Source organism: Leptonotus elevatus, chromosome 15 (genome assembly GCF_054856555.1).
Source record: "Leptonotus elevatus isolate MCC_2025b chromosome 15, RoL_Lele_1.0, whole genome shotgun sequence".
Classification (NCBI taxonomy): Eukaryota; Metazoa; Chordata; class Actinopteri; order Syngnathiformes; family Syngnathidae; genus Leptonotus; species Leptonotus elevatus.
The window spans coordinates 13,041,361-13,067,495 of NC_141253.1; the positions used below are offsets into that span (position 1 = coordinate 13,041,361).

At 39.2% G+C, this 26,135-nt stretch overlaps 1 protein-coding gene across 4 annotated transcripts in view; it reads left to right on the forward strand.

Annotated features, from left to right (window-relative positions):
- rai14 (retinoic acid induced 14) overlaps positions 1–26,135 on the forward strand; it is a 40,969-nt gene that overhangs the window by 856 nt on the left and 13,978 nt on the right. For all 4 annotated transcript variants that reach the window (XM_086096467.1, XM_086096468.1, XM_086096469.1 and 1 more), the window contains exons 2-7: positions 1,894–1,970; positions 20,667–20,797; positions 22,942–23,030; positions 23,970–24,034; positions 24,163–24,220; positions 24,556–24,626. In XM_086096467.1, the coding sequence (XP_085952593.1) occupies positions 1,935–1,970; positions 20,667–20,797; positions 22,942–23,030; positions 23,970–24,034; positions 24,163–24,220; positions 24,556–24,626 (450 nt within the window). In that variant the 5' untranslated portion in view covers positions 1,894–1,934. The remainder of the gene's footprint in view (positions 1–1,893; positions 1,971–20,666; positions 20,798–22,941; positions 23,031–23,969; positions 24,035–24,162; positions 24,221–24,555; positions 24,627–26,135) is intronic.

Below are 26,135 nucleotides of genomic sequence, written 5' to 3' on the forward strand. Positions count from 1 at the left end.
ACAAACTTACAAAGAAGTAGCGGTGCTAAGTAGACCTCTATTATTAAAAGCTGACAGCAAGTCAACTTAATGCCTAGCACATTTAAACATTAAGTGTCATACAAATGTTGAAAGAAGTTACACAAAGTAAAGTAAAGTAATTGTTGATATTTTGTTATTATTCTTTGCTTGCCGTCGCCATATTGTACTGCACATTATGGACAGAGATTCATGCACCCACGATGCAACATTGCAATCACTTACCACTTTCTGTTTCTAAGGTGATCAGCACATTTTTCCTCTAGCCTTTTGTGGTGGCTTCAGAAAAGCCAAATAGAAAGCTAAACACAACCCTTGACATGCTGAAACACCGAAATGTCTTAATATTCATTTGGACTTGGAGTAAGACTGGGCGATAAATTGATTTGGTCAATTTTATCAAGTGTATTTGCCAGGATGATAAAAAAAAAAAAAATCCTTTTAGCAGATTTTGTTTAAAATAACTCCCCCGCTGGTCAAATCGCGCTGACGGTTTCCAAAGACTTGGAATAACTTGATGTAGTTCCAAACTGCAAATATTTTGCCAAGGTCGCTTAGCCTCATACAAAGCTCTACATGAGAAAATAACCAATTTGTGGAATATTTCAAATGTTAATTTTAGGGTTGTCACGATTTGATCGACATGATCAGAAATCGGGGCCGATCATGTGATTTTCAGCCGATCGGTATGGGTTGAAAAATATCGGATTAACACCCCCCCCCCCCATTTCTCAAGTCAAAAATAACATATTTTAGTTCTTTACTTGATTTGAACCACAGCTGATTTACAGCCACATGCATAGTATTGTCCTGGGCTACCTTTGTTCAAATGTAAAACAAACAAAAAATTTGGACGTGGTCTTCTTTATTACATTGCATTGCAGAGGTATTGTATCGAAACTCAGTATCGGCAAATGCTCAGAATCAAGTGACTTGGACTCGGGTGTGAAAAAATGTATTCGGGACATCCCCAGTTCGTTTATCAATGGTCTTGTTTACATACGAGACATGACGACATACGACATGACGAGAGGGAAGGGAAATTTTTCCAAAAGTACTTTTTTTTTTTTCATTATAAAGAAAACACATTTATTTCTATTATTTATTGCAACAAAAAAAATGTTGGGGAGCATTTTTTTGTTGTTGCAAATCCCAGGAGGAGGGCGGCTAAACTTGAATGTCATTGGCTTTTGTATAAGCAAAGGAGAAAACAAACCAGTAAATAAAATTGGTAGCTAGATATAAAAAATCTAATATATGAAACTAGGTGTTACCCAAAATCAATAGTGTGTGTCTGCTCGCACTAACACTCAATCAAATCTGACCATGTTCTCCTCCTACATCCATTTCAAGAGGCAAACAGGTAACTGCTACATTCAAATAGCAGCTAAGTGTTACATTCAAATAGCACTGCCTTGAAATACAAGCAGCCTGGAATCATAATGAAGTCAAGTAGCCTCGTTACAAGGCTGGAATGCTCCTTGGGATAGTTTGAGAGGTAAATCATGGACACAAGGACATCTCGGCCACGGAAAAAAAAAAAGGCGCTTGCTTGAGGGAACTAAGGCAGAAATACGGTTGCCAGACGTCCCGGAGGGTTTGGAGGTGATTTAAAACATGGGAGGAAAGCGCAGAAAGCTGGAAACCATTTGCAGCGAGGTTGAAATTAGAATAGCATGTGCTGTGTTCGACTTCCAAACTGCCTGTTGCTCGGGGAATAAGTGAAATGTAAAAGTGGGATCACATTGAAAATGTCGATTTACTTCTGTGTTGCTGGACATGTCAAATTAGAAGATACGTTGAAGAAACAACACTTTAAACGAGTCAGTGCTTCAACATCCGTGTTTTTTTTTCCCCACCTCTCTCTTCTTCCAGCTGTAAGCGAGCGAGCAACTACATGGACTACTAGACCGAACATGAAGAGCCTTAAAGCCAAGTTCAGGAAAACTGATGTAAGTACTAAAACATATGCTCGTGACCAAGTAATAAGTGCGCGCACATGCCCGCGTACGTCTTTGGCAGCTGTAGATGATTTATAGCCACCTCTCGCGACCTCTGGGCCACGCGAACGACCGATATTTCTGCAGGAAAAACAAAATAAACCAAACCGTTTTGAATCATAATATGCGTATAATCCACTTAGCCCCGCCCCCTACCCTCGCGTGCTTTTGTAAACACAAAACACATGGGAAAAGCTGCGCGCAACATGGCATGCTTTGACAGCTTTAATCGCGGGTGCCGTGGGAAGGGGTCGCACCTCGAGAGAAAAATGAGGTCGCGGTCGCGAGACGAGGTCCAGAGGCCATGATTGATGGCGTTAGAGCGACGGCAAACAAAAACGCGGCAGAAACCAACTTTTCTCATAGCGATTGCTTAATGCCAGCAAAGGCCACACAGTTCTGCAGCTCTCTACTCGCGCAGTTGTTCACCCTGCCGATGATTAATCCATCTTTTGGGAAGAACGGCTATCTCTGCCTCGCAGGCTAACATATTGAGCGCTCACAGGAAGTGAGGCGTCTCCGCTGTGTCTGACTCATTCGCTGCCGGCGCAGTCTTGATGGCAACAGAGCTAAACGGCAGACAGAAACAGTCTACGAGTCGCTGGTTGATTTGGGTTTGAAGAGGAAGTTTATGAAGTAGAGGATTGGTGAAGAAGGTCAAGAATGTTGACGGCGTGTGGCGAGTTCGTTAGAAACGAGGAGTCACCTTTTTTGAGGGTTGTCCCATGAGGTGGAGTCATGGTTCCTCTTAGTCACAACATGGGTCTCGAAAGTCATTTGCGGAATATCTCGAGCGGGGGAATTCCTATATTGCAAATGACATCTCCTCCAGTCAAAATAAACATAACACTGGAGACCTCATAGGTTCTGTTTGTCAGAACGTCTGATTTGTTCAGATTCACAGATTTTTTTTCTATGAAGCAAAGTAGCAGTGGTTGAATTCATCCGTTGCGTGGCGTGCAGCCGCTTAAGGGATAGTTCAACAAGAGTCAACGTGTTTATTGACACTCCAGTTAAAGTGTACTGCAAAACGAAACAAAGAATTACACCGAATTAGAAATGAAACACATTCTTTGTCTCCTTAATGCTAACACATAATGTATGGCACCATAGGCAGTAGGGGTGTTAAAAAAAAATCGATTCGGCAATATCGCGATATTACAGCACACAATTCTCGTATCGATTCATATGCAGCCGAATCGATTCCTAAAGATCCATTTGTGATGAAAATATTCAACAAAATGTCTTACTTAGGGTTAGGTTTCACACTTTAAGCATGGAAGAATGTTATATTAATGGAACATTAAGCCTTAATATTTAATTTCAATGCTGTTCAAAGATGAAACAGATTCTAACCTGTTTGCTAAATACAGTGGCTCACAGTTATACGCCTGAAGTACATTTTCATACAAATCTTAAAGTGTACATGTACAAGTTTACTGATTTGTATTTTCTAAATTTTAGTTTAAAAAAAATCGCAATAATAAGACTTAATATTGATTAATCGGTATAAAATAAAATCGAATCGTGACCTATGAATCGTGATACAGATCGAATCACAAGGTACTAAGCAATTCACACCCCTAATAGACAGTATAATAAATAAATGGCATTGATGTAGCAGTATACCTTTAAATAATGAATATTTGAAAACACAAACTGCTAAGCAACATATACAGAACAATGATAAGGCAATACTTACAGTCAGGCATAATTCAATTTTTGAGGATTTGCACTAAACACTTGGGTAAAAAATAACTCTACACAGGTCGATTTGACCCAACTTTGAGTCAAGAAATTGGTCTTTTAGTGTAAAACAACATTATTAATATTGGTCAGATCCTTTATTTGGGTAAAAAAAAATTGGATCAAATTGACCCATAAAGTGAACCGGTTCATTTTTGGTCCATAATTGGGTTTAGTGTGTATACACTAAAAACTGGTAAAAAGTAACCTAATTATGGATAAAAAATGGACCGATCCACTTTACGGGTCAATTTGACCCAACTTTCTGTGTTGTTTTATACAAAATGACCAAATTATTATTATATTATATAAGTAAAGGATCTGACATGGATTTGAAGCATTCCCACATATCTTATTGTGATACCATTCAAATTTCAACTTGCTTCAAAAAATTCCTGCCTCCTGGGGTATATATATATATATATATATATATATATATATATATATATATATATATATATATCGTCTGATTCCACATTACTTCCAGTATTCACACAATTTAACGTTAAATATAAACTTTTTCTGACATTGAACTTTTTTTAAGTACCACTTTCCACGCCCACCTCCATACATCCAACTGATCATCATTGTCAGGTGTCTGATACTGCTCGTGGCGCAGTTGGTAAAGTGCATTGTCCAGTAAGCAGGAGGTTGCAGGTTTGAATCCCACCTCCGACTATACATTGCAAATATATCCATGGCTGTTATACATGTATACAAACTGACTATCAGATCAGGAAATGGATTAGAATTTCACTGAAATGATTTAAGCACATGCATTCAGCATTCCCACGCAATTTCTGCAGAAATGGCACTTTCTCTACTTATGACTTTTTTTTACACTAAAAGACCAATTTTTTGACTCAAAGTTGGGTCAAATAGACCCAAGTAGAGGATTGGTCCATTTTTTACCCAAAGCTGCGTTATTTTTGACCCACCTGTTTTTAGTGTACATTACGGGTGTACATTCCTTTATTATTATTATATATTTTTTTTTTTACACCAACTCTATTCATATTTACTGAGCAGCCTGAACATACATTTGTCATTTCCTTCCTTCCTTCCATGTAGAGTACATGTTTAGATGCTCACTGAGCTGAAGTCTCAAGAGGCTGAGGTCTTAATTGACGGCGCTTCAGAAGACTGAGGCCTATTTTTCCAGAAATATTTGGGTCAAATTCCACATTGCATGAATTTAAGGGCTTTTGAATTTGGAGGCTTCACTGTACAATGGGGTCCATTCACAAGCACCATTTTATTAGCACATGCTTTTTTCTTTTTTTTTTTGGGTGTATGCAACATTTCATCTTAACGAGCCTAAACGGAAGGCAAACGATGACAGAGGACTGAGAAATGTCCAATACAAAATATCTTAGTTGAACAAATATTTTTAAATGCATTTACTCTAAATTAATTAAACAGCAGTAGAGTGGACTAAAAACCTAGTTTATATAAGACTACTAATTGTCCTTAAGTGTGAATGTGAGTGAATGCATGTGTGCTGCAATTGGCTGGCGACCAGTGCAGGTGTAAATGCACAGTTGGGATCGCCTCCAGCTCACCTGTGATCATGCAGTTAAGCGCAAGAGAAAATGGATGGACATGGTTGGGAGGGTTACTTTTAAAATGTATACCGTTACAGTTACAAGTTACCTGCTAAAAAATATAGTTGGTACCGTAATCCAAGTACCATAATTTTGAAGTAATGTAACTTGATTACTTTGGATTACTTTTGGATTACTCCAATACAGAGTATGCTCATGAAGACAAAATAAAAATAAATATCACCGCAATATATATTCTATACAACGTGCCCTTGCTATTTTCAGGGGTGATAACCCGGGCAGCCTACAAATAGCAAAAATCCTTGTGTAATTAAAAAGCTTGTAGGCTATATATTGATTGATTGATTGATGTCCTAATGCTGTTTTCGAACTGTCACTGAAAGCATAGAAAGATAGATCTCTCTCTCTCTCTCTCTCTCTCTCTCTCTCTCTGTCATAGAAAATGCAATCCTCAAAGTAATCCCCATTTTTAATAAATGTACTTGTAATCTGATTACATGTTTTTTCCTGTAACTGTAAGGGAATACAGTAAAAAATATTTTTTTTATCTGATTACGTAACGGCGGTACATGTATTCCGTTACTCCCCAAGCCCGTGGATGGATAAGGTTGAAATATAAACCCTCACTGGCCATGTTACATAACAGTGGATATAAAAAGTCGACACACCCCTAATTCAAATCCAAAATTTGTGGGATATAAAAAGTGAGATTAACATAAATCATTTAAAAACTTCTTATATCATCGTGACACAACACTTTGTCCCCCAGTTACGGTCCAGCGTGAATTCAAATGAGAACTTCTAAAAGGTATGTTTAGTACAAAAAACAACACTGTTTTTCACCAAAGGAACATCTTACCTGCAGTGAAGGATGGGGTGGAAGCATCACGCTTTGGGGCCGTTTTTCTTCATTTAGAACTGGGGCCTTGGTCAAGGTGGAAGGAATGATGAAAAGTTTGAAATAGCTGTCGGTGTTAGCACAAAACATGAACTCATTCACTGCCATTGATGGTTATAGTCAAAAATTCATTTGAACTATTTCTATTAGTTTAACATTTTTTTTCCCCCACTTTTGTTAACAAGAGTATGAAAACCTAGAATTTTTTTATTGTACATTTAGAACAGATATACAATTTGTGATTAATTGTGAGTTAACTCGTGAAGTCATGTAATTAATTACGATTAAAACATTTAATCGCCTGACGCTCCTAATTTTTAATAATCTTTTTTTTTATCGCGACAGGCGATACATTTTTTTTATTGTAATTTAATGCTTGACTTCAATAGTTAACTCACGATTAATCATAAATGTTATATCTGTTCTAAATGTACAATACAAAAATTCTAGGTTTTCATACTCTTGTTAACAAAAGCAGAAAAAATGTTAAACTAATAGAAATAGATCAAATAAATTTTCGACGTCAATGGCAGTGAATGAGTTAACATTTAAATGGTGGCGAGGTGTTTACCGAGTTTGAAATCAATTTGAATGTGATTGCTTCATTCTGAACACAGCCACTTCCCACCTAAAGGGTCATTTCCCCTATATACGTTCCACATAATGTTTCAATGTATGTGCAAATTCGAATCTAGGGAAAGTGAATCCATCTCAAATTTGACATATGCTCTTGGTATTTGTTGCAAACCCAAATATGAATCCCTGCGATTTTGGCTGGGCATGCAGCCAGGTGAAAGTAAATGATTGCTAATTCACTCTGCTATGTGGGAAAGAACAATCACGGCCATTGTTCAGAAAAATGTCACATTCAATGCTGAGCTGCGAGATCTCAACATTAAGGTGTGTGCTCATCTCACCTTTCGGTACCTAAAAGTCCTAAAATCTGTATTTAGTGTACACTCAGAAGTGTACATCATCTGAGATGAACCCTTTGAGTGTGTTGCCCATCCTCACTGTTACATCAGCAAGTTGTAGGCACTGAGCGGGGGGGGAAAAAAAAGTCAAGGATGTGAATGTTGCTTAGAAACACGAGCACAGCCGTTTGCGCTTGTGTTTTTGCACACATCACTCCCACATTCTCTTCAGCATTTTGATTGGCCTACCTTTGTTCTTCCTTTTACACCCCGCATGACTGTCTATTGCTTTGCATTTATTAATTCAAAGGAAAAACAACAATGACAACTTTTGTCCAACCATCAGCATGCTTTAAGTTTGCACAAATGGTTGATTAAAACAAATGACGGTCATTTTGTAGAGAAGAATGTTACATTGTTTAAACCAGGCAGCCGAAAGTCATTCCATTGCTCCTCATAGTAACCATGAAGCGACCACAATAGAATCAAAATACCTCCTTGGTTCTATTTTGGGGTTTGTTTGTCAGCGATAGTTTACCAAGGAATGTTCTCCCCCGAAGCCAGTTCTTCATTTTCACTTTTACTATTGAACACAAAATGTAATTCCTGGCTTTCCAAATGGGTTTTCCCACTTCGCTTCCAGCAAGCGTCTAATGGGGCTTTAGCGTCAACAGACCTCACCTTAACAATCGTCCTTCATCAAGCCAAGCATTTATAATAAGCACGCTGTAAACAATGACATGAAAAGAGAGACAATGATTGATGATTATGTTTTACAAGGTTTTGATGTGTCCGTTTATCCAGTTCAGGGTTTCCCCAATTTAAATTGGAATTTGGATTTTAAAAAAAATCCAATCCAATCCAAAATTAATTTACATACTATACACTAACTAATGAGCTAATAATAAAGAACACAAGCCTTGAAAAAAAAAATCTAGCAAAAAAAGCGCACTGCCAAGAAATTGTGTGACTACATGTGATATTCAAATTAAAACAATTCTGACAAATTAGTGACCCAATTAAAATCCTACCAGGACTCTACTTTGGAATCACATGATTGATAAGATCAAGATCATATTAACTACTGTAAAGAAAATATGTTCTACAATCATCTGAGAGACGGTTTACTTGTCTCGCTCGGTAAGTTCTACTTGTTTTGGTTAACAAAACAGTTCAAGTAGACTTCAAAGTTAACTCTTTGATTACCATGTATGAACGATGGCGTCTCTGAACACAATCTAAGTACAGCTCCTGCTAGGGTTAGGTGATAAATTCTTAAAATATTTTCCCCCACAAAAATCAGTATTTCAATCGATTTTTCCTTTTGCTAATATGAAAAGCAAACAATAATGACATTATTCAAAACCATTCATGTTCTGTCTTTTCCCCCTTCTAGGATTTTACTTTATGATACCAAACAAGCTTCCAAGCTCGTCTTTTCCAACAAGTTTTCCCTCAAACATGATCTTGCATTACTTTCCACAGAAATAATGCAAATAAGCTTTTCTCATAGCTTGCATAATGATGAGATGATTTTGTCCCATTGATTTCATTCTCTACGTGCTGCTTTGTTCATCTAATCTGGCCAGAGCCTTCAAAATCAATTGTGCTGGCTGATGGAATTTCAACTATGTAAAACATTTGACTCTTTCTTTAACCAATCAGATTTCAAAATCGTTACAATCACGTCAGCATTTTTTCATCCTCTGATGGGTTGTTCAAAGAAAGCCACGTTCATCTAGTAAAATAATTTTGTTTGTTTGTTTGTTGTTTTTGGCCATGTTGAATTTTTTATTTGCCAATGAACCGAAAATAATTCTGTAGTGACCTGTACACATTCATACATTTAATAATCAGCATCTCTGTTGAGTATGATGTCATATATAATTAGATAATTATTGATTCTGTACTGCTGTAGATGATGTACGTGGTACAGTTATGTTTTGTTTTCATAGTATTTATGTGACGTAATAGCGGTTGGTATAAAGGGGTCGATTTAGTCAGGTAAGCCCTCACCGAAGTTCCCAGGTACCAAACAACAACAATTGCCTTTATATTGTACTTGGCGAGTGTGGTTTAGTTGTGCCAGCAGGAAAGTTTATTTTTCTTTCTTAGTCTCAAGATTTGGCTATTTAGATATCGGAGGCATACAGTGTACAGACCTTGGACATTCTGCTAGCGAATGTTCCAGCAGGCTCTTTCAAGTGCTGAAGCAGCGTGAAAAGCACTGCCTACGCTTAAGGTATTCAATTGCCTACCTCCATATTGAACTTGAACATTTAATCACAAAGTGCACAACTTAGGTTAACGTCACAGTAAACCTGCCCACTAATTTTCAGCGCATGTTGGACTTAAAAGGAGTGCAACACTTGCTTTATCACACTTGGTCACGCGAGGTCAACATGAATCAGAGTCTGGTGGAGTTTAATGTGTGTGTCTTTCAGTGTGTACTTGTGTGTGTTCTAGACGTGTTTTCCGTGTGGATTATTTGGACTACTAGACTGTAAAATGTGTATATTAAAAATACGTGTGTGAAATGTGAATGCGTGTGTGTGTGTGTGTGTGAAGGCAACCAGACGTGTAATCTGGGTTTATGGCAATAGTGTTTGGCAAACAGCCACAATGAGACATGAACCATCTGACCCATCACACAGCAGAAATAATGACAAGAAATTGCTATTTCCTGGTTGTATGCCCGTCTTGGTCATGTTCTCACAGACAGTGGAAGCTTTAAAGTCAAGCACAATCCATTCTGGGATAGTATTTTTTATTTAAGATCATTTTCTTCAGGCCATGTCTTAAGTAATAGTTTGACAACATTCCAAAATAATGAGATCTATAAAAAATATATATTTCCTGCATCACAATAAGCACTATTGTCGAGTCAAACCCTTAGATGCTGACTGAGCTCGAATGATGTCATGCATTACAGTGGTTTATGAAGGGGACATAATATGGCAAAGTGATTTTTTTTTTTTAAACGGGAAGTTAACCCAAAAATATCCTTTACAATATGTTCTATGCAGCCCCACTCGTCTAATCACGATATTTTGATTAATATTGCCTTTGTGGAATTTCAATACTGCAGCAAAAATCCACTTGTTTTTATCCATCTCGGGGACGGCCATTTTGCCACTTGCTGTTGACTGAAAATGACATCATAGTAGCTCAGGGCTCAGATAACGACCAATCACAGGCTCACCTGTTATCTGAGTTTCGTTTTTTGTGACATTCGCAGGTACGAGGACAAAGATCTGCCACTTTCTTTTCTCACTGTTGACAGCCAGGCTACACAGAACCCCTATCATGTGAGAATCAAATCTAAGAAGAGCTGCAATGTTTTTGCAAGCACGGATTAGTATTAGATTCCGAAAGCCGGCAGAAAAACTAAACAAAAAAACACCGCTGTAGTGGTACATAGTAGCAGCCTGCACGAGCATTAGCCTCAACAGCTGGGAAACCTGTAAACTTTACTGCGTACCAATAAACAAATAGAACCGCAAAATTACTAGTCATACCAACTGTTCAATGTAACTTCGCCTAATTTACTAAAATGTTGCCATACTATAAAAAAATGTTTTTTATTTACTGTATATGTAAATGACAGAGCATAATTACCAGTTCACAAGTAGCAATTAATTTTACTGACACATTTTAATTGGATACTAGAATAATAGCACACATGAATAGGGCAAGCAGTGAAAATGTCATCATAATAAATTAGGTAATTTTTTCATTGACTATTACCTTCACATTCAGGCCCTTTAGTCTTTTTAGTATACGCTGTTGAGAACACATTCACATAGTAATATATGCAGCCTTTTGTTGTATTGTGTGTGCATGCTTTTTGTTGATAATAGTGCCTCGCACAGGCCTTAGTCCATTGTCACAATTTAAAAAACTGCTCTCACAGCTGCCAGGCTAGGTAGGATTACCCCCCCCCCCTCCACCCACTAACATCCATGTACAGTATATTGTATTCACAACATAGGTGCAGACACACACAAACACACACAGTCACTATCTAATTGATGCACGGATTACATCTCATCTCACTCCACAGTCATCTGTTCCATGGCATCAATTAATCCAGGGTTGGTGGCTGGGGGGGTTATGGTGTTGGACGCCCAACTAAACATGTCAAACTTTTTTTTTTGCTGCATTTCCACAATGTACATCATCTAATTTTAGTTGCGTAAATATTGCAGGAATGGCGAGCTCCTTATCAGGCGTGATGGAATGTCTGCAGTGTTAAATAAAGCGGCGCTGCCCAGGCACTCGGTCACATGCTGATCATCTGAAAACATTTCTTCAGAATGCTTTGTACACCGCGGGGATAAGAGCGTTGAATTACACTGTTAATGCAGTTTAGTACATCAATTCAATTCTTTGCAAAGACAAAAGATTTAGGGTTTAACATTATGGCGGCCAAATCTTTCAGCTATTAATGATTTTTTTTATACAGCTGAAGCGTCTCTCTGGTAGGGAATGTTTTATTTGGCCCAGTCTGACTCAATGTGGCCAGTCTGAGTTTATTCTGGCTGGGTGCAGCAAAAGGGTATTAATACTGAGAGTGACAGTAAAGCCTTAGGGAGAGACCCTTGTTAATCCGGGGGGAGGAAGGGCATGTGTCTGTGTTGACAAATCTGAGCCAGGGAGACAGAAAAAAAAAGTCCACAGAGATGTCCTCATTCAAACATAAACTAGCCTGATAAACTCGGTGTCTGCATTAAAGGCAATGCACTGTGAGTAGTGTACACTTAATCCCCTGCAAATAACGATGCGGGCGGTCCACTGAATGCGTGAAACTGCCCGGCTGACAAATGGATGCCACTTTTGTCTTTGATCTTTTTTTACGCCTACATATCCTTGAATGTTTGAGCCAGGAAAATATATCCGCTTCAAGCTTCTGGTGGCTGAAATGTATCCTACCGGATGATCGCCGCGATGTGAGGTGCTAGCCACCAGCTATCTTAGGATAACCATTTTGGCAGGTGGACATGGGGGGGGGGGGGGCAGTCTACGACTCGCTTAGGAATGCAAAATTTTTACAAGAGCTGTTCTGTTAATTGTGATGCCTAGGGAAGATGCATATTCAGGGTTTAGGCATAACTAGCTACTAGCTAGCTAACTGCACACTGTATTAGTAGCAATGAGCCTAGTACAAATATCTACGCTACTTACTGTATATAACTACTGATGCGAAACAAAGGCACTCAAATTTGTATACAGTGGGGGAGGGAGACTAGTGCTTTTTTTTTATTGTAATTTTTGTTTACGTTTTTATAATTTTACATAGCAGTACTGCTGGATGTATTAATCATTTGATACAGGTCTGTTCAAATGTCACTTGAAAATAATTTGAGAGTTAAGCAATCATAGTGTGTTGTGGATTATTATTATTTTTAATCACTAAAAATATCTATTGTTATATATCGTTATAATACAAAATAGCCTACGAGTTGGAAGCCACAGCTGTATCGGGCAATAGCAAAGAGAAGGGATACGGTAAAGCTGGCACTAGAGTGTCACCTCTCCCCCCTGACCTGATGCTGGCAGTGACATTGCCATGAATATAATTATGTTTGCAGGCAGCCATGTCACTGAAGCACAGTTTCGGAAATATCCCACCTTTGGATTCTGCGTGAAAAGCAAAGGCAGCTTAATGACATCACAGTGCCTAAAGGCTCAGCTTGTGAATGTCACATGACCGAACTCAGAAAACAGGTGAGCACTGATGCTCATTACCTGAGCCCTTCGGCACAGCGATGTCATTTTCAGTTGACAGCAAGTGGCAAAAAAGCAGCCTTATGAGATGGATTTTGGTGCTTAAACACAAAATTAATCAGAATGTTGTTTTTAGACTAAAGACTGGGGTGCAGAGAATTTAAGTAAGAGCCATCATTTTTCGGCCTTTTTCCATTTTGCTGTTCTGTGTAAATGACACGGACATGGAATGGGGGGGGGGGGGGGGTCGAATTAGTCCCATGAATTTTCTGCATTCATTAGTTGTATCAGTGTAAGAGGCGGAACAATGTATTTAGTGAATGACAGGAAGTTCCAATGCCGCTATTTTGCAAGACCAACCTACAAAGAAATGATTAAAGGATTTCAGACATCTGGTAGAATGCCATTCAGGCTGGTGGGTGCCAAAGAGTGAAATCTATTGTGCCTTCATCAGTAAAGACGCTACATTTATTCCAAATGTAATTTAAACAGTAGATCATGCCCATCCCTAGTGTTGATGCAAGTTCTGGTTGCAGCAAGTTTGCTCTGTTCTTGAACAAAGTTTTATGGCGCCGCATGTCGTGAGCATGACTCAATACAGTCTGACTCCATTGTGGGCATGAAGTCATACTAGGAGACATACCATTCTTTTGATTACAAAATTGCCAGGAACAGACGAAGGGGCCGAGGGAAGTCAAAAGTCAGCTTGTGGAGAGAGGATAGCAGTGAAGTAAGTGTATCCCATCAACAGGGTACGCCCCACATATGAATATAAAAATGTGACCAAAACAAAGAGTCTCGTTCGCCCAAACGGAAGTTGATCTAACCTGAGGTAGTACCTGGACTGATCTGTGAGAGGTAGCGATGTGTCATGGACTACTAGTAAAAACAAAGCAGCAGCACTTTGGCTACTTGTTATACTTTCTGGTAGAAATAGACCAAAATATTTTTGTCCGCTGATACCAATTGATGACAATGATACCGAAGTTATCCAAAATGTAAATATAACTGAAATATTAAACTTTCGTCCTGCTTTGTTTTAAATTCAAACAAAAGGTGCAAAAGGAGTTCCCAGCCTCAGCAGCATCTCATATAAACTTAACTGAATATTTGAATAATCCAGTTTGAAATTGATCTGTTATAGGCCATTGGTTTTCTTCACACACAAAAAAAGGCTCCTCTGCATCAGAATGCTGAATATTGCTGATTTGATAATACCGGGACGATAATTGGTCTATCCTTACTTCTGGTAACTCAATTGCCTTGCTAATAACTCTTCTCCCTGCCGTGAAAGGCTTTGCCATAAACGTAATTTGATTCCTGATTGGTTATCTCGTTCATGAAACAATCATTGAGACATTGGCTTGGATGTTCGAACCTTTAGGTTGGCATCTATTATCTGTGACGGTGAAGTTACTCTGACCACACCGGTTCACACCGTTGAATAATCTGTCAGGACTATCGGTAATCAAATTTTTCCTGTGTTGGTCGAGGAATCATGGTCAAAATCAGCTGGGCTATTTTTTTTATTCTTCATGGACTTGAATCAAAGGAACAGTCTGGCTCCCTGCTTTCATTTCGGTTCGAACATATTGTTTAGTTTGGCCTGTTCGGCCTAACTGGAACAATATATCAGGCTAGGATGTGGATGAAGGAAGGGTTCGTCTTAGTTCACCTGAAAAAAATGAGATATTTCCTTCATGAGAGACTTTTGTCCAGGGACCGTTTTGATTTGTGGCTTGTAATGTTTTTGCTTCCCAGTTACCATACGGTGTATTTAGTTTGTACCTGATGATTTAAGTACTAAAAATGACAGATTTACAGCTACAACATATCAAGTGGCCAAACGAAGCCTGTTTCCCGTTTGTGCCGGGCTGCTTTGCTCAATGTGCTGATTAATGTAAATGAAGCATCAAAATAGCTTCGGGTCATAGTTAGTTTAATCAGCAGCGGACCCTTCTTAATGATGCTGTTTTATTTCCAAGTTCAGCAGTGTTTTATTTATAGGGCAGGAATGCCTATTAGTAGCTAAAGGAAGTGTTGCCTGACGACTATTTTTAACCCGGGGTTGTCTTGACTTGCAGCCACAATGCTGGACATGTGCTGTAATCTTTGCTTTCAATACCAACTTCCTTTTTGCTGAAATTGAATGGTTTGTTTGTGACTACAGTTGCAAATCAAACAGACATCGTTGCAGCAGTAAGATGAGAGACCTTTTGAATTTGTGAAAGATTTATGGTGAAGGAACACAATAGGCTTGAGGATTTGTTTTTGGAACGGCACCCCCGTTGTTTATCATCAGTATGGACGCTTAAAAATAGGGACTGCTTTTGTAAAGATGACTTAAGCTTCTCCAAAAGTACATTTTTCAGGGAAGTATCTTTTTAAGGTATAGGTGCACAATGCTCTTCATTGTTTTACTATCATTTCTTGGAGTCCAGATCATTATTAGCCACATTTATGAGCCTCTGAATTCTGATTCCAGTGCGTGGGTGTTTTTCTTACATTCATGTCTGTTTGCCAATGAAGTTGTGGTCAACTTTTTTTTTTGTCTGTGCCCTGACACAAAAAGGATGCATTGTTTGAAGACATTGAGAACATCTGCTTTGTTGCAGATAAGGCGTTTGCAGTGCAAGCCACAGACGATCAAAGGCCAGGGACATTGTAAATGTGTTGGTGTCTGGCTTTCCTTTGCCATTTCTTTTCCTTTGATTCTTCCGTACATGCATACGTCCTGTCATCTCCTTCCTGATTTCTTCCAACCAAAGGATATTCCTGTAAAATTACAAGGTTATTCCCATTGGACTTGTCGATTTGTAGCGAATAAGAACATTTAGTAACCCTTTTATTTAGGTAGTCTCACACAAAGTCTGAACTTAATCCAGGCCCGATTTAGGGGAATTCATTATTTGGGCCTTAATCGATATGTTTCCTGTAAAATGAATTGCAGTTTAAGATGTACTATGGTTGGATTTATCAATTAAAGAAAGATTGAAGATCTGTGCAAAGGTGTTTAAGAATAATATTTAAGAAATCGAATTGGCTATACAGCTTGTGGAAATAAGTCATGAAAGTCCAAAATCATAACTCATCTCACCTAAACACCTTTTATTCTTACATCAACAAAAACAGCTTTACCTATACTTTAAAGGGAAATGTTGGGTCTTTGGAAAGTAAATGTTTTTCCGTCTAGCTCCATCTGCTCTCTGTGACCACGGTGTTATTAAAAAAAAAAAAATACCCATGCGCCGTAGGAAGTACTGTTTCCAGATCAGTGTTTGTTTTTCCTTCATGGAGTAGAGGAAGTTGAAAGAAACAGAGAAATCACTCTTCGTGGACGTGTTTGAGCAAAAACCAGTAGGTAAACAAACATCCACGGGTGCTTTACCAGTGTGTGTTTTCTTTGGAATTTAACATAAACATGTGGTTTAAACATTAAGTCGGGGGAAAAAGGCACACAGGTAACGAATCAATATGAAACTTTTTTTTGTATTTTTATTCCTCCACATTCCTTTTCCAATTTGTCTCCTCATTCCTTGTTCACTACCTCTTCTGCTCCTTAACTCTCTGTTCCCTGCCGCCAGCCTCTGGCTTGGACAAACAGGAAACTCTTAGTGTTATCAGCAAACTCTCTGCGTGTCTTAATGAGTGTTTGGCTAAAAACAGCAAAGGGAAGAGGGACTAGTGTCCACACCCTGTTGCATTTACCAAGTCAACTGAAAAAGAAAAAGGTGGGTTGTCCAACTCCACTGAAAGTTAGAAAGGAAGCGAGGACTATTTCATTTCCTAGTACACACAGAGGAACAATGACGTTACCGGTTTACAGTATCATTGCAGGATAAGTGGTCCTTGACGTAACCTACTGCTCGGGCAAAGCAAAGTGGGTAAATACCTTTACTGTGCCATGTAACGCCCCCAAAAAATCATAGATACAATTTATTAATCCCAAGAGGTAAAATGAAGGATCAGAAAATACTGCTGATTTTGACTGTTCTCAACTCACGCTTCATGACCACAAGAACTTTGCTATTTTTGAGTCACTTTCAACAAAACAAGTACACCATTGTACAGTATGACAAATACATCCGTGGCCCACAAGAAAACCATTCAAAACAATGCTAAGATTTGAATAGGCCTACCAGCCATTTAACTTAGCTAGCTCCAGTGTTAGCTAACTCCAACCCTCGGCATCACACTCAAGTCACAATTAGGCAAGTGAAACAATAAAGGGACTATGACAATAATGAGCCCACTAAAAAGATAAAGTAGTCCTGACTCCTAAGACAGTTAGTTGGACATTTTATGAACATTGACTGAAGGTCAATGTAAAAGTGTCAACTATACTGCTTTTAGGTTGCGTCTTCCGCAGTGGTAAAGTATTCCTCTCAACACTTTTGATCCGTTGCTAAGAATGTAAAACTGATTTAGCAGTTAGATGTAGTTCCTCTAGCAGGGGTGGGCAAACGTGGTCCTTGAGGGCCGGAGTCCTGTAGGCTTTAGAGGTTTCCTTCCTCCAACCCAGCTGATTCCAACGAACATGATCGTTATTAGGCTTATGCAGAGCTTGCTGATGAGCTGATCATATGAATCAGTTGCGTTGAAGGGAAACATTCAAAACCTGCAGGACTCCCGACATATTTTTTGTTCCAGTGTTTTAAACTTTGAATGCCTCCACTTCCACTAAAGTTAGTTAGTCTGCACGGGACCACTTTGCTCACTTTTGTTGGGGGCTGAGTCATGCTCTATGCGAGCACATGATTATTTCATCAGCCTCCCCAGCATGACGCCACATGGGCCTGAAAGTGGAGCAGCGCATTCCGCTCCACTTCAACCTGTCCATGACAATGTCGTCTAACGCTATCGGTGTCACGCTGCTTTATAGTGACAGCCTTTCACTTTTGTTTAACAGATTAACAACTAAGTGGCGACCAGGCTATGGATCATTGTTTTACTCCCAAATATCCTCTCCTCTAATGCTGCTATCTATGTATGATACATAAGAACTTGATTTTTGTTTTGTATTGTGTTGTGTTTTTAGTTGGGTCATGGGTTCACTGTGTTATGGATGTTGCTGTTGTTGACAGTTGCTGTATCCCTTATGATGAGTCACTCTTATTTGATCATATAGGGTTTTATTCTCTCATGTGGAATAGTGCATTGCCCTAGCAAGGGTTGCTGAATGACATTTGTCAGTACGTCGAGGTCGCTTAGCCAAGGTTTCCTTCAGCACATGGAGGTTTCCCATCATTGCTCTTACGGGGAAGATGTTCCTCTGTGTGTTGGAAGTAGCTTCCATGCATCCAGCCAAAATTTAGTAGTCAGCTCAAGATTTATTAGTCAAGGTTTCTCCGTCAAGTGTTTTTTAAGAGGCCATCTGCTTTCTGTTGTTCCTTGTTATTTTTGTCTGTAAAGACTCTGGTTTTCAATTCCCTTATCTTGTCTGCGTTTGGCTCCTAATTCCACACCTCACGTGACAGGACTTTTGTTAGCAGTATTATCCCTTTTTAAAAATGTTCTAACGCTGCACAATAATCACAATTTAGGTAATCCACAAATAGTTTTACTGTTAATCAGTAACAAATGTGTGATCTTGAACACAATCTTGTGTACTTCGTGAACTTTGACATTAAGCCTAATTCTCATCAACATAAACCATTGACTAACGGTGTGACAAATTTAGCTGCAATAGATGCCACTGATAATACCTTTAACAGACTCGGAAGATACCTTTTATACATGTTGCGCATAATTATAAATCAACTCTATATAATTTCAATTCCTAGCAACTACCGGAGGGACAACTGGCATTTACTCCCCATCCCCCCACCCTCCCCGCGAAGGTAAATACAATAATGAATATATGAACTTCTGAGAAACAGACCAAAGTAACCAAAGCGCCTCAGTTGTTGTAAGACAGGTTTTGTCTGCTTTACAACATTTGATTAGTGACAGCCGCAGCCGCCATGCTAATAATCGGTACAGTGTAAATACTTCTATTTGATCTGAAAACACATGGTAGCATTTAGCCTGTAGACACATTCAGGGGTTCACGTAAGGTGAAAGCTTTTTAAGACTTTTACTGGCAGTTGCAGTAATGTGTGTTTTTATACCTCTTTTAGTTTGGGGATTTTCTGACATCTACAATATATGTTTAGAAATTCAATGATATGCTGATGGGCAGCATAACCTTTGTCCTTTTTACGGTCTATTTTTTTCTATTTAATAAAGGTTGCGGGTGGGCTGGAGCTGATCCCAGCTGACTTTGGGCAAGAGTTGGAGTACATGCTGCATTGGTCGCCAGCCAATTGCACAGCACATACAAAGAAACAATCATTCATGCCGAAGGACAAATAAGAGTTTTTAATGAACCTAACCTGGAACAGATTTGTGTTTGACTGGTAAGGCTGCAGTGTAATTCAGTATAATAGCTCACGGCACGCTTGGTAGAACACCTGGTGGCCATTTATCTCCCCAACGTGACCCTTGCCCGTGTCTTAATATACAGTCTGTTATTTTCACCCTGTCGTTCAAATAGCTCATCTCACGTTTCCTTGGAAATAGTCTCTCACCTCGTCAGTGCCTTGAAGTCTTGTGTCTAAGCAACTACTGTAGATAAGGGTTGACTTTCGCCAACGTGGTAGACAATGTCCGAGTCAGCATTTCTGCCATTTTTTTTTCAATTTATTACGCTGGCTCATGTCAACTCTGTGGTCTGTACTGCAGTGCCGAGTTGTCATTCTATCTGTTTTAATGACAGCCAAGGGCCTTAACTGCCAATTTTCCACCCGCTGTGTAAAATGTATCTTACTGATTACGTTTGGGCCTTTGCCACGTAGGCTATTTTCACCGTCTCGCTATATTGGCATACTGTGCTGGCATACGCAGGCTCGCCTTTGCGCAGCATAACAATTTATGGAGTCAAAGAGTTCACAATGCTATTATGGTGCAGGTCAGTAGGCTATCAGGTCAGCTGTAATCCTGAACTGTTTTGATTTATGAATATTTGAATGCATGGAGTTGCTACAACACGAATTGGACTGCATAGAATCACTTGTTAGTGATCCACCGTTATTCTTGCTCAATTTTGCAGGTTTTCATCAAGTTTGGTGGCACGGTTTTGTCAGTATGATCTCAGGTTATACATGTTCAGATACCTGATTTTGCAGCCTGCCAACAAAAGAAATGTGGACCCGTTTGTGTCCAACTGGAAATTGTTTTGTGTGGGCTTGGGCTAAGCCAAAGAAACATTCTCTTCCTGGGAGAAATATGACTCACATTAAGCATTGGCGCAAGGATGACATTTTGAACAGTTAATGTGTAAACAGCTTGGCCATATTGGGGCTCGCTGTGTTATGAACGTGGTACAGTACAACCTCTCTCAAGTTCAACACAATATCTTTTGTTAGTTGACTGGAATCCTTTGAATTAATATTTGTTCAAACAGTTAGGTAAACATTTTAAATTCATTAGCTGCCAAATATAAAACGTTAACAACTGTTTATCATAAACTTAAAAATATTGTGTACGAGTCACCCTTTGCTGAGGAGTGACAGATTTCAGGGTCTGAACGCACCTTAGTATCACTAACCTATACTAACACAGTATTCAATAATTACAGTACATAATCGAATGAAAAACACTTCTTCTTGGTCATAAATATGAGACACATTTCCCTCCAAATCATACAAACTCCTGTTTGACTTTTTCCATCGTAGTTTCAGAATACAGTGGATTTGTTAAGACATTGATTTTATGACTGACCGCTAGCTAAGTCACTTTCACTTTGTACCTCCTATAGGTCAACGAGTGGAACAAAAATGACGAGCGGTTGCTTGCTGCAGTGGAGCACGGCGAGGCGGAGAAGGTGGCGTCACTTGTCGCCAAGAAAGGTGCCAGCCCTGTGAAGCTAGACAGCGAGGGCAAATCAGCGTAAGTAAAAAATATGATAGAACTAAGTGCCCATTCTGTTTTAATGTTTTTAATTTGCAACAGGTATTTGATGTGACTGTGTTTACAGCCACTGAACACATTTTTCTTCGTAAGAAATTGCGAGCCAGTACTTGCCAGAAATCCCTGCAGCCATTATGTGTAAATCCACCCAAATAAACAATGAATACAGGGTGGGAGAATATAATAAATGCATCAAAAAGTGGGTCTCATAATGTTTGTTTTGTTAGCTTTAACGGGTTTGACACTTTGAAGACAGCCAGCCAGCTTGAGACGATGTAAAAGCGCCGTGTTAATATTTGACCTCTTTCTTTTTCCCTTGCAACACAACACCTGCTGACCTGCATGTGTTCAGTTCAGCTGCCAGGAACATCACAATGCAGGGAGAAGCTGCGGATACCTGAGCGTGCTGGCGAAACAAATGCACCACACATTTAGTGACCTTTTTTTTCACACACACACACACAAAAACACACTCGGGCTCGCAGGCATTCACAGCCTTTGTTCGTCATAAAAAATGTGGCAGTCCAGTCTTTGCAAGACAACAGCACAAAAGGCGAGTCCATGGCATCTCCATGGTGATAAAAAGCTGATCGGAAGGCATGCGGGCATAGCTATGGTATGTGTGTGTGTCTGAGAGTGTGTGTTGTTTACGGTAAAAGGAATCTGCATGTGCGTAATTTGCTCACTGGGCCGGAAACTGGATTGCCCTCCGAACTCACAAACAGACGTCCACCGTTAACACCAAGGGTGTATTTTTGTTAGTAAGGTGTTGGTTTTCTCCTCCATCACTACTATCGATTTTTAAGCAAGTTCAAGAGCCGTTTGCTGTATTTGTCGAGGCCTCCGCCAAGTGTATGCACGTACATGCAAGTTGTTTACAGTAGATTGCAGTGGTGCAATACATTATATGTCGTAAATAAATCAGAATTTGTCACAAGATAATTGCTCTGGAGTATCTTTCAGAGACATCCAATAATTGGGCCTTTGCTGACTTTGATGTTTGTACCCCACTTAAATCTTGGGTCACTAGTAGGGCCTGACCAATATCATTATTATGATGATACATTAACATTTTTCAACACAAGAGAAAGATAGTCCCCCCCCCTCCCCTGCAAAAAATGAAGAAAAAAAGTCATGATTTTTGCCTTTTTTCCCTCCGTCCGTTGCTTCTCTATTTTTTGTTACCGGTACTTAGCTAACTCCTTGCACACTCTCTGAAAATGAGAGCGTCACTGCCACCTACTGTAGTGGATACGCAATTACAATTTATTCTAGTACGGTATCGCACCGCACCCCCGTAAGTAAGAAAATACTTAAGGACTAAATACTGTAAAACAGTCAAATTCTGCCTATAATTCATATTTTTAATTGTTGGAAGTGTTAAGGTTACTTTATTCATTATGTTTTTTTACTGTATGGATTTAATGGTTTATCAGAATTGTATTCTGCTCAATATCAGAATCAGCATCTGCCTCAAACATTTTTGGAAGTAGTCTGATGGGCAAGCACAAATTTGACACACAAAGGGGAAGTCAATTAAAAATGTTCTTTACGATATGTTCTATGCATGATGCCTCCATGCTAGTCTAAAAACGGCATTCTGATTAATAATGTGTTTGTGCAATATGAATTAAACAGAAAAATCCATCCTTTTTTATCCATCTCATAGAGTTGCCATTCTCCCCCCAAGCAAGTGGCAAAATGGTCGCCCCCTGAGATAGATAAAAGGGGGTGGGGATTTTGCTGCTTAAGCCATTATTATTCCACAACCATAATAGTAATCAGAATACTAGACTAGACTAGTGGGGGTGCATAGAACATATTGTAAAAGAACATTTTTAACATGCCTTCCCTTTAAGAATTCATTTTCTTTTAGGTCACAATGGCACCATTCCCACTTCCCCCAGAATGCAAATGGGAGAGTCCTGCTCGTCTATTCCTATTGCCTTACGTCGTCTCCATGAATCAGAGAGGAGCCTGTTAACTAACAAACTGACAAGCACAAACGTTCTGTGAAATGGACAAACAATACAACCTTGGCGGACATCTGTGCTCTACTGCATGCCATTGCAGTTGCATTTTCAGTTGTCAAATTTGTCCGTTTTCTTTTCTTTTGTATTCAGCCTTCACGTGGCAGCATCACGCGGTCACACCGACTGCCTTGCTGTCCTCCTCTCGCACGGCGCTGACCCGATGGTGACTGATGCCGCAGGTCTGTGTCGTAAACACAGTTGTGCACTATTTAGTGGCCCGAGCTCTACTTGTTTGCCAGTTAACATGTACCAAGAAGACCAATGTAGTGAAATCATATGAAATTCTCTGCCACATGTTTACAAAATGAAACATGTGACTATTAAAGCATAGTGCTAATTACAAAGGACCCACTCGAACAACAACAAAAGAAGGTGACACAGTCAACCTTAAATATTTCTTGACAAGAATATGTAATGTGACCTCACTAGTCTAAAGATGACATTGTGATTAATATTACATTTGTGGAACATGAGTTATGCAGAAAAATCCAGCCGTTTTTATCCATCTCAGGGGGCGGCCATTTTGTCCTGGCTGTCGACTGAAGATGACATCACAGTTGCTCAGGTCTCAGGTAACAACCAATCACAGCTCAGCTTCAGAATGCAGGTGAGCTGTGATTGGTCTGCTTAACTCATATTCCACTAACACAATATTAATCTAAATACCGTATTTGGACTAGTGGGGCTGCACAGAACATATTAGGTGCTATGTAAAGAAAGTTCAATTGATTGATATTAGGGTTGACTTCCCCTTTACGTTTTGAGAGGTCAGCTGACTTGGCACGCAAAACATCAGTGTTATAATAACCCTTTAAGCAGCAAATATTTGAACATAATCGGTGCAGCAACATGTTGACAATGTGACTACAACATAACATACTGAAAAGCATATATGCTTTATCATCTGCCAAAGAGGACTATGATGCTAATAATTTAAATTAATGACTCAAAATTTTACTTTTTTATTTTTAATCATGAAAAATTATGATTTAATTCTTGTAATTTTACAAGTTGAATATTTGGAGAATTAAGTGTTTTTGGTAGTATATTTTCTTTATATTTGCTGTTTAATTTTTTTTTCTTTTACCTAATAAACGTATTGTTTGATTGATCACTAGGTTTAAATCCATTACACCTGGCAGCCAAGAACAATCACGCCGAGTGTTGCAAAAGGCTCATTCAGGTAACTTGCAATATTTGAAGACACTTTTTCTTAAGCTATTCAGAGAACTAACTGACTCCCTGGCGCTTGATAAAATGACCTTTTCCCTTCACAAAACATAACTCATAGATAACCTATTTCCCTTGCAGAGCAAATGTCCTGTTGATGCAGTTGACGGCTCAGGAAGGAGCGCTTTGCATCACGCTGGTAAGTGTTCCAACAAGCATAAAGTTCATTTGATTGATAAGTGAATTTTTGGACCACGTTGTGGGAAAATCTCTTTTCACAAACCCTCATCTCATATCGTCGGAATCATCGGGCTTTCTTAGAATTATGTGATTATTTTGAACTGCAATTCATGGAACACAACGGTTGTGCCGTAGTATTAAAATAACGAATTATGAAATTACTCCTCTTCTTTATTTAAGTTGATTATTGGACGAAATAATCTGCTCTTAATTGGTTTGCTCTGCCAGACGTTAGTGTAATCTCTGAGGAATGCTGCTTTTGTAAAAATGTATTGTGCCTCTTTTCATCCGCAGCCCTAGGTGGAAAGATCCAGACTGTCCAATTTCTGTGTGAACTGAAAAGTGCCATCAACCTTAAAGATGCCGTACGTACCTTGTCATTGTGTTTGATGTTATTTGGGTTTCCGAAAATAAAGTAAAACGTGTCGGGCAATAAATCGCAGGAGGCCACAGCTGCACTCATGAATAGATTTCCTTTGTTTTTCTGTCTTTTGAGTAACACTGGTGTGTGCCTTGCATGGATGTCTGCACGAGAGAGGTCAACGTACTGTGGGAACACTCACAAGCCGCAGACATGTGGTCTCCATTGCAGTGACGCTCCATACCTGTGGTTTAATCAGGGTGGATAGCATGATATTTAGTGAACGTGTGTGTAGGTTATTTACATTTCCAACTCGCGTCATCTGCGTACGTGTGTGGCATTCTCACGACTTTAAATAAACAGTCAGAAAGTTTTTTTTTTTTTTTTTTAAAGAAAAACAGGGCCATGTGCTAGGCCTTACATATGTCGGAAACAGATGGATCTGTTGACATGAATGGAAAACTAAATTCCTGCCAGAGACAATAAAACTTGGTAGTGTGACGCCTGACTTCATATTGTAACATTTATATTAACCTATTTAATGTGATCATTGTTAAGTGTGAGAATTAGATATCGTAAATGTAGAAAAGTAACAAAAATATGATATAGCTCTTTTGATCACTGACAAAAGCGTACTGCTGAAACGGGAGAAGACACGGGTCAGCTTAAGCTTTCACTTGGCTCCGACGATGCTACTGCATAGTTTTCTACTCGGTGCATGCATGCATGCAGGGCAGCCTTGTAATATAAAACACGACGTGGCTAATCCTTGATACTCTTTTGCCCTCTGCAGCTGCGCAGACTGTCAGTATAATACTTAATTGTAAGCTGCTGTGGATCAAAGGCTTCCTAACATAATGTGATGCATTACAAATGACCTCATCCCCCTCGTCCCTTTAATAATCGTATACTACAAAGCAACTACCAACAATGGCAGCGAGGTTAAACAGGTGTTTCTGTCCCGTAAATGTTTTGCAACCCTAAGGCAGTGACTGTAAAAGTATGTCGTGCAGTGGTTCTTAACCTTGGTGGCGGTACTGAACCCGACCAGTTTTCTATGCGCATTCACCAAACCCTTCTTTATTGAAAATATTATTTTTCGTTTTTCCAAGAACAGGTATCGTGTTTACTGGTGAACAAAATGCTCTCTTCACCTTGAATTCAGAAAGGGTTGTGTTCTTGGATTCCCCATCTCCATGCAGCTAATGGAAGCGTTCCTTTAGTTTTGCTAGATAGCTATTTGCGCTGGACTAATTAAATCATTGCAAATCATGCAGTGAGGACGCTGACTCCCATCACTCAACTCAATTCTATATTTATAGAGCACTAAAACAACCGAGACAATGAAAACAGCAGAGGCCCCAGAATTGAATCCTGTGGCACACCATAGGCTATTCGGGACAGACCAATAATCAGCCTGGTCGATTATCGGCACCGATATTGGGTATTATGACGAATATCGGTATTGCCCTTTTTTTAATTTATTTTTTTTATAAATCTGACGGCTAATAAA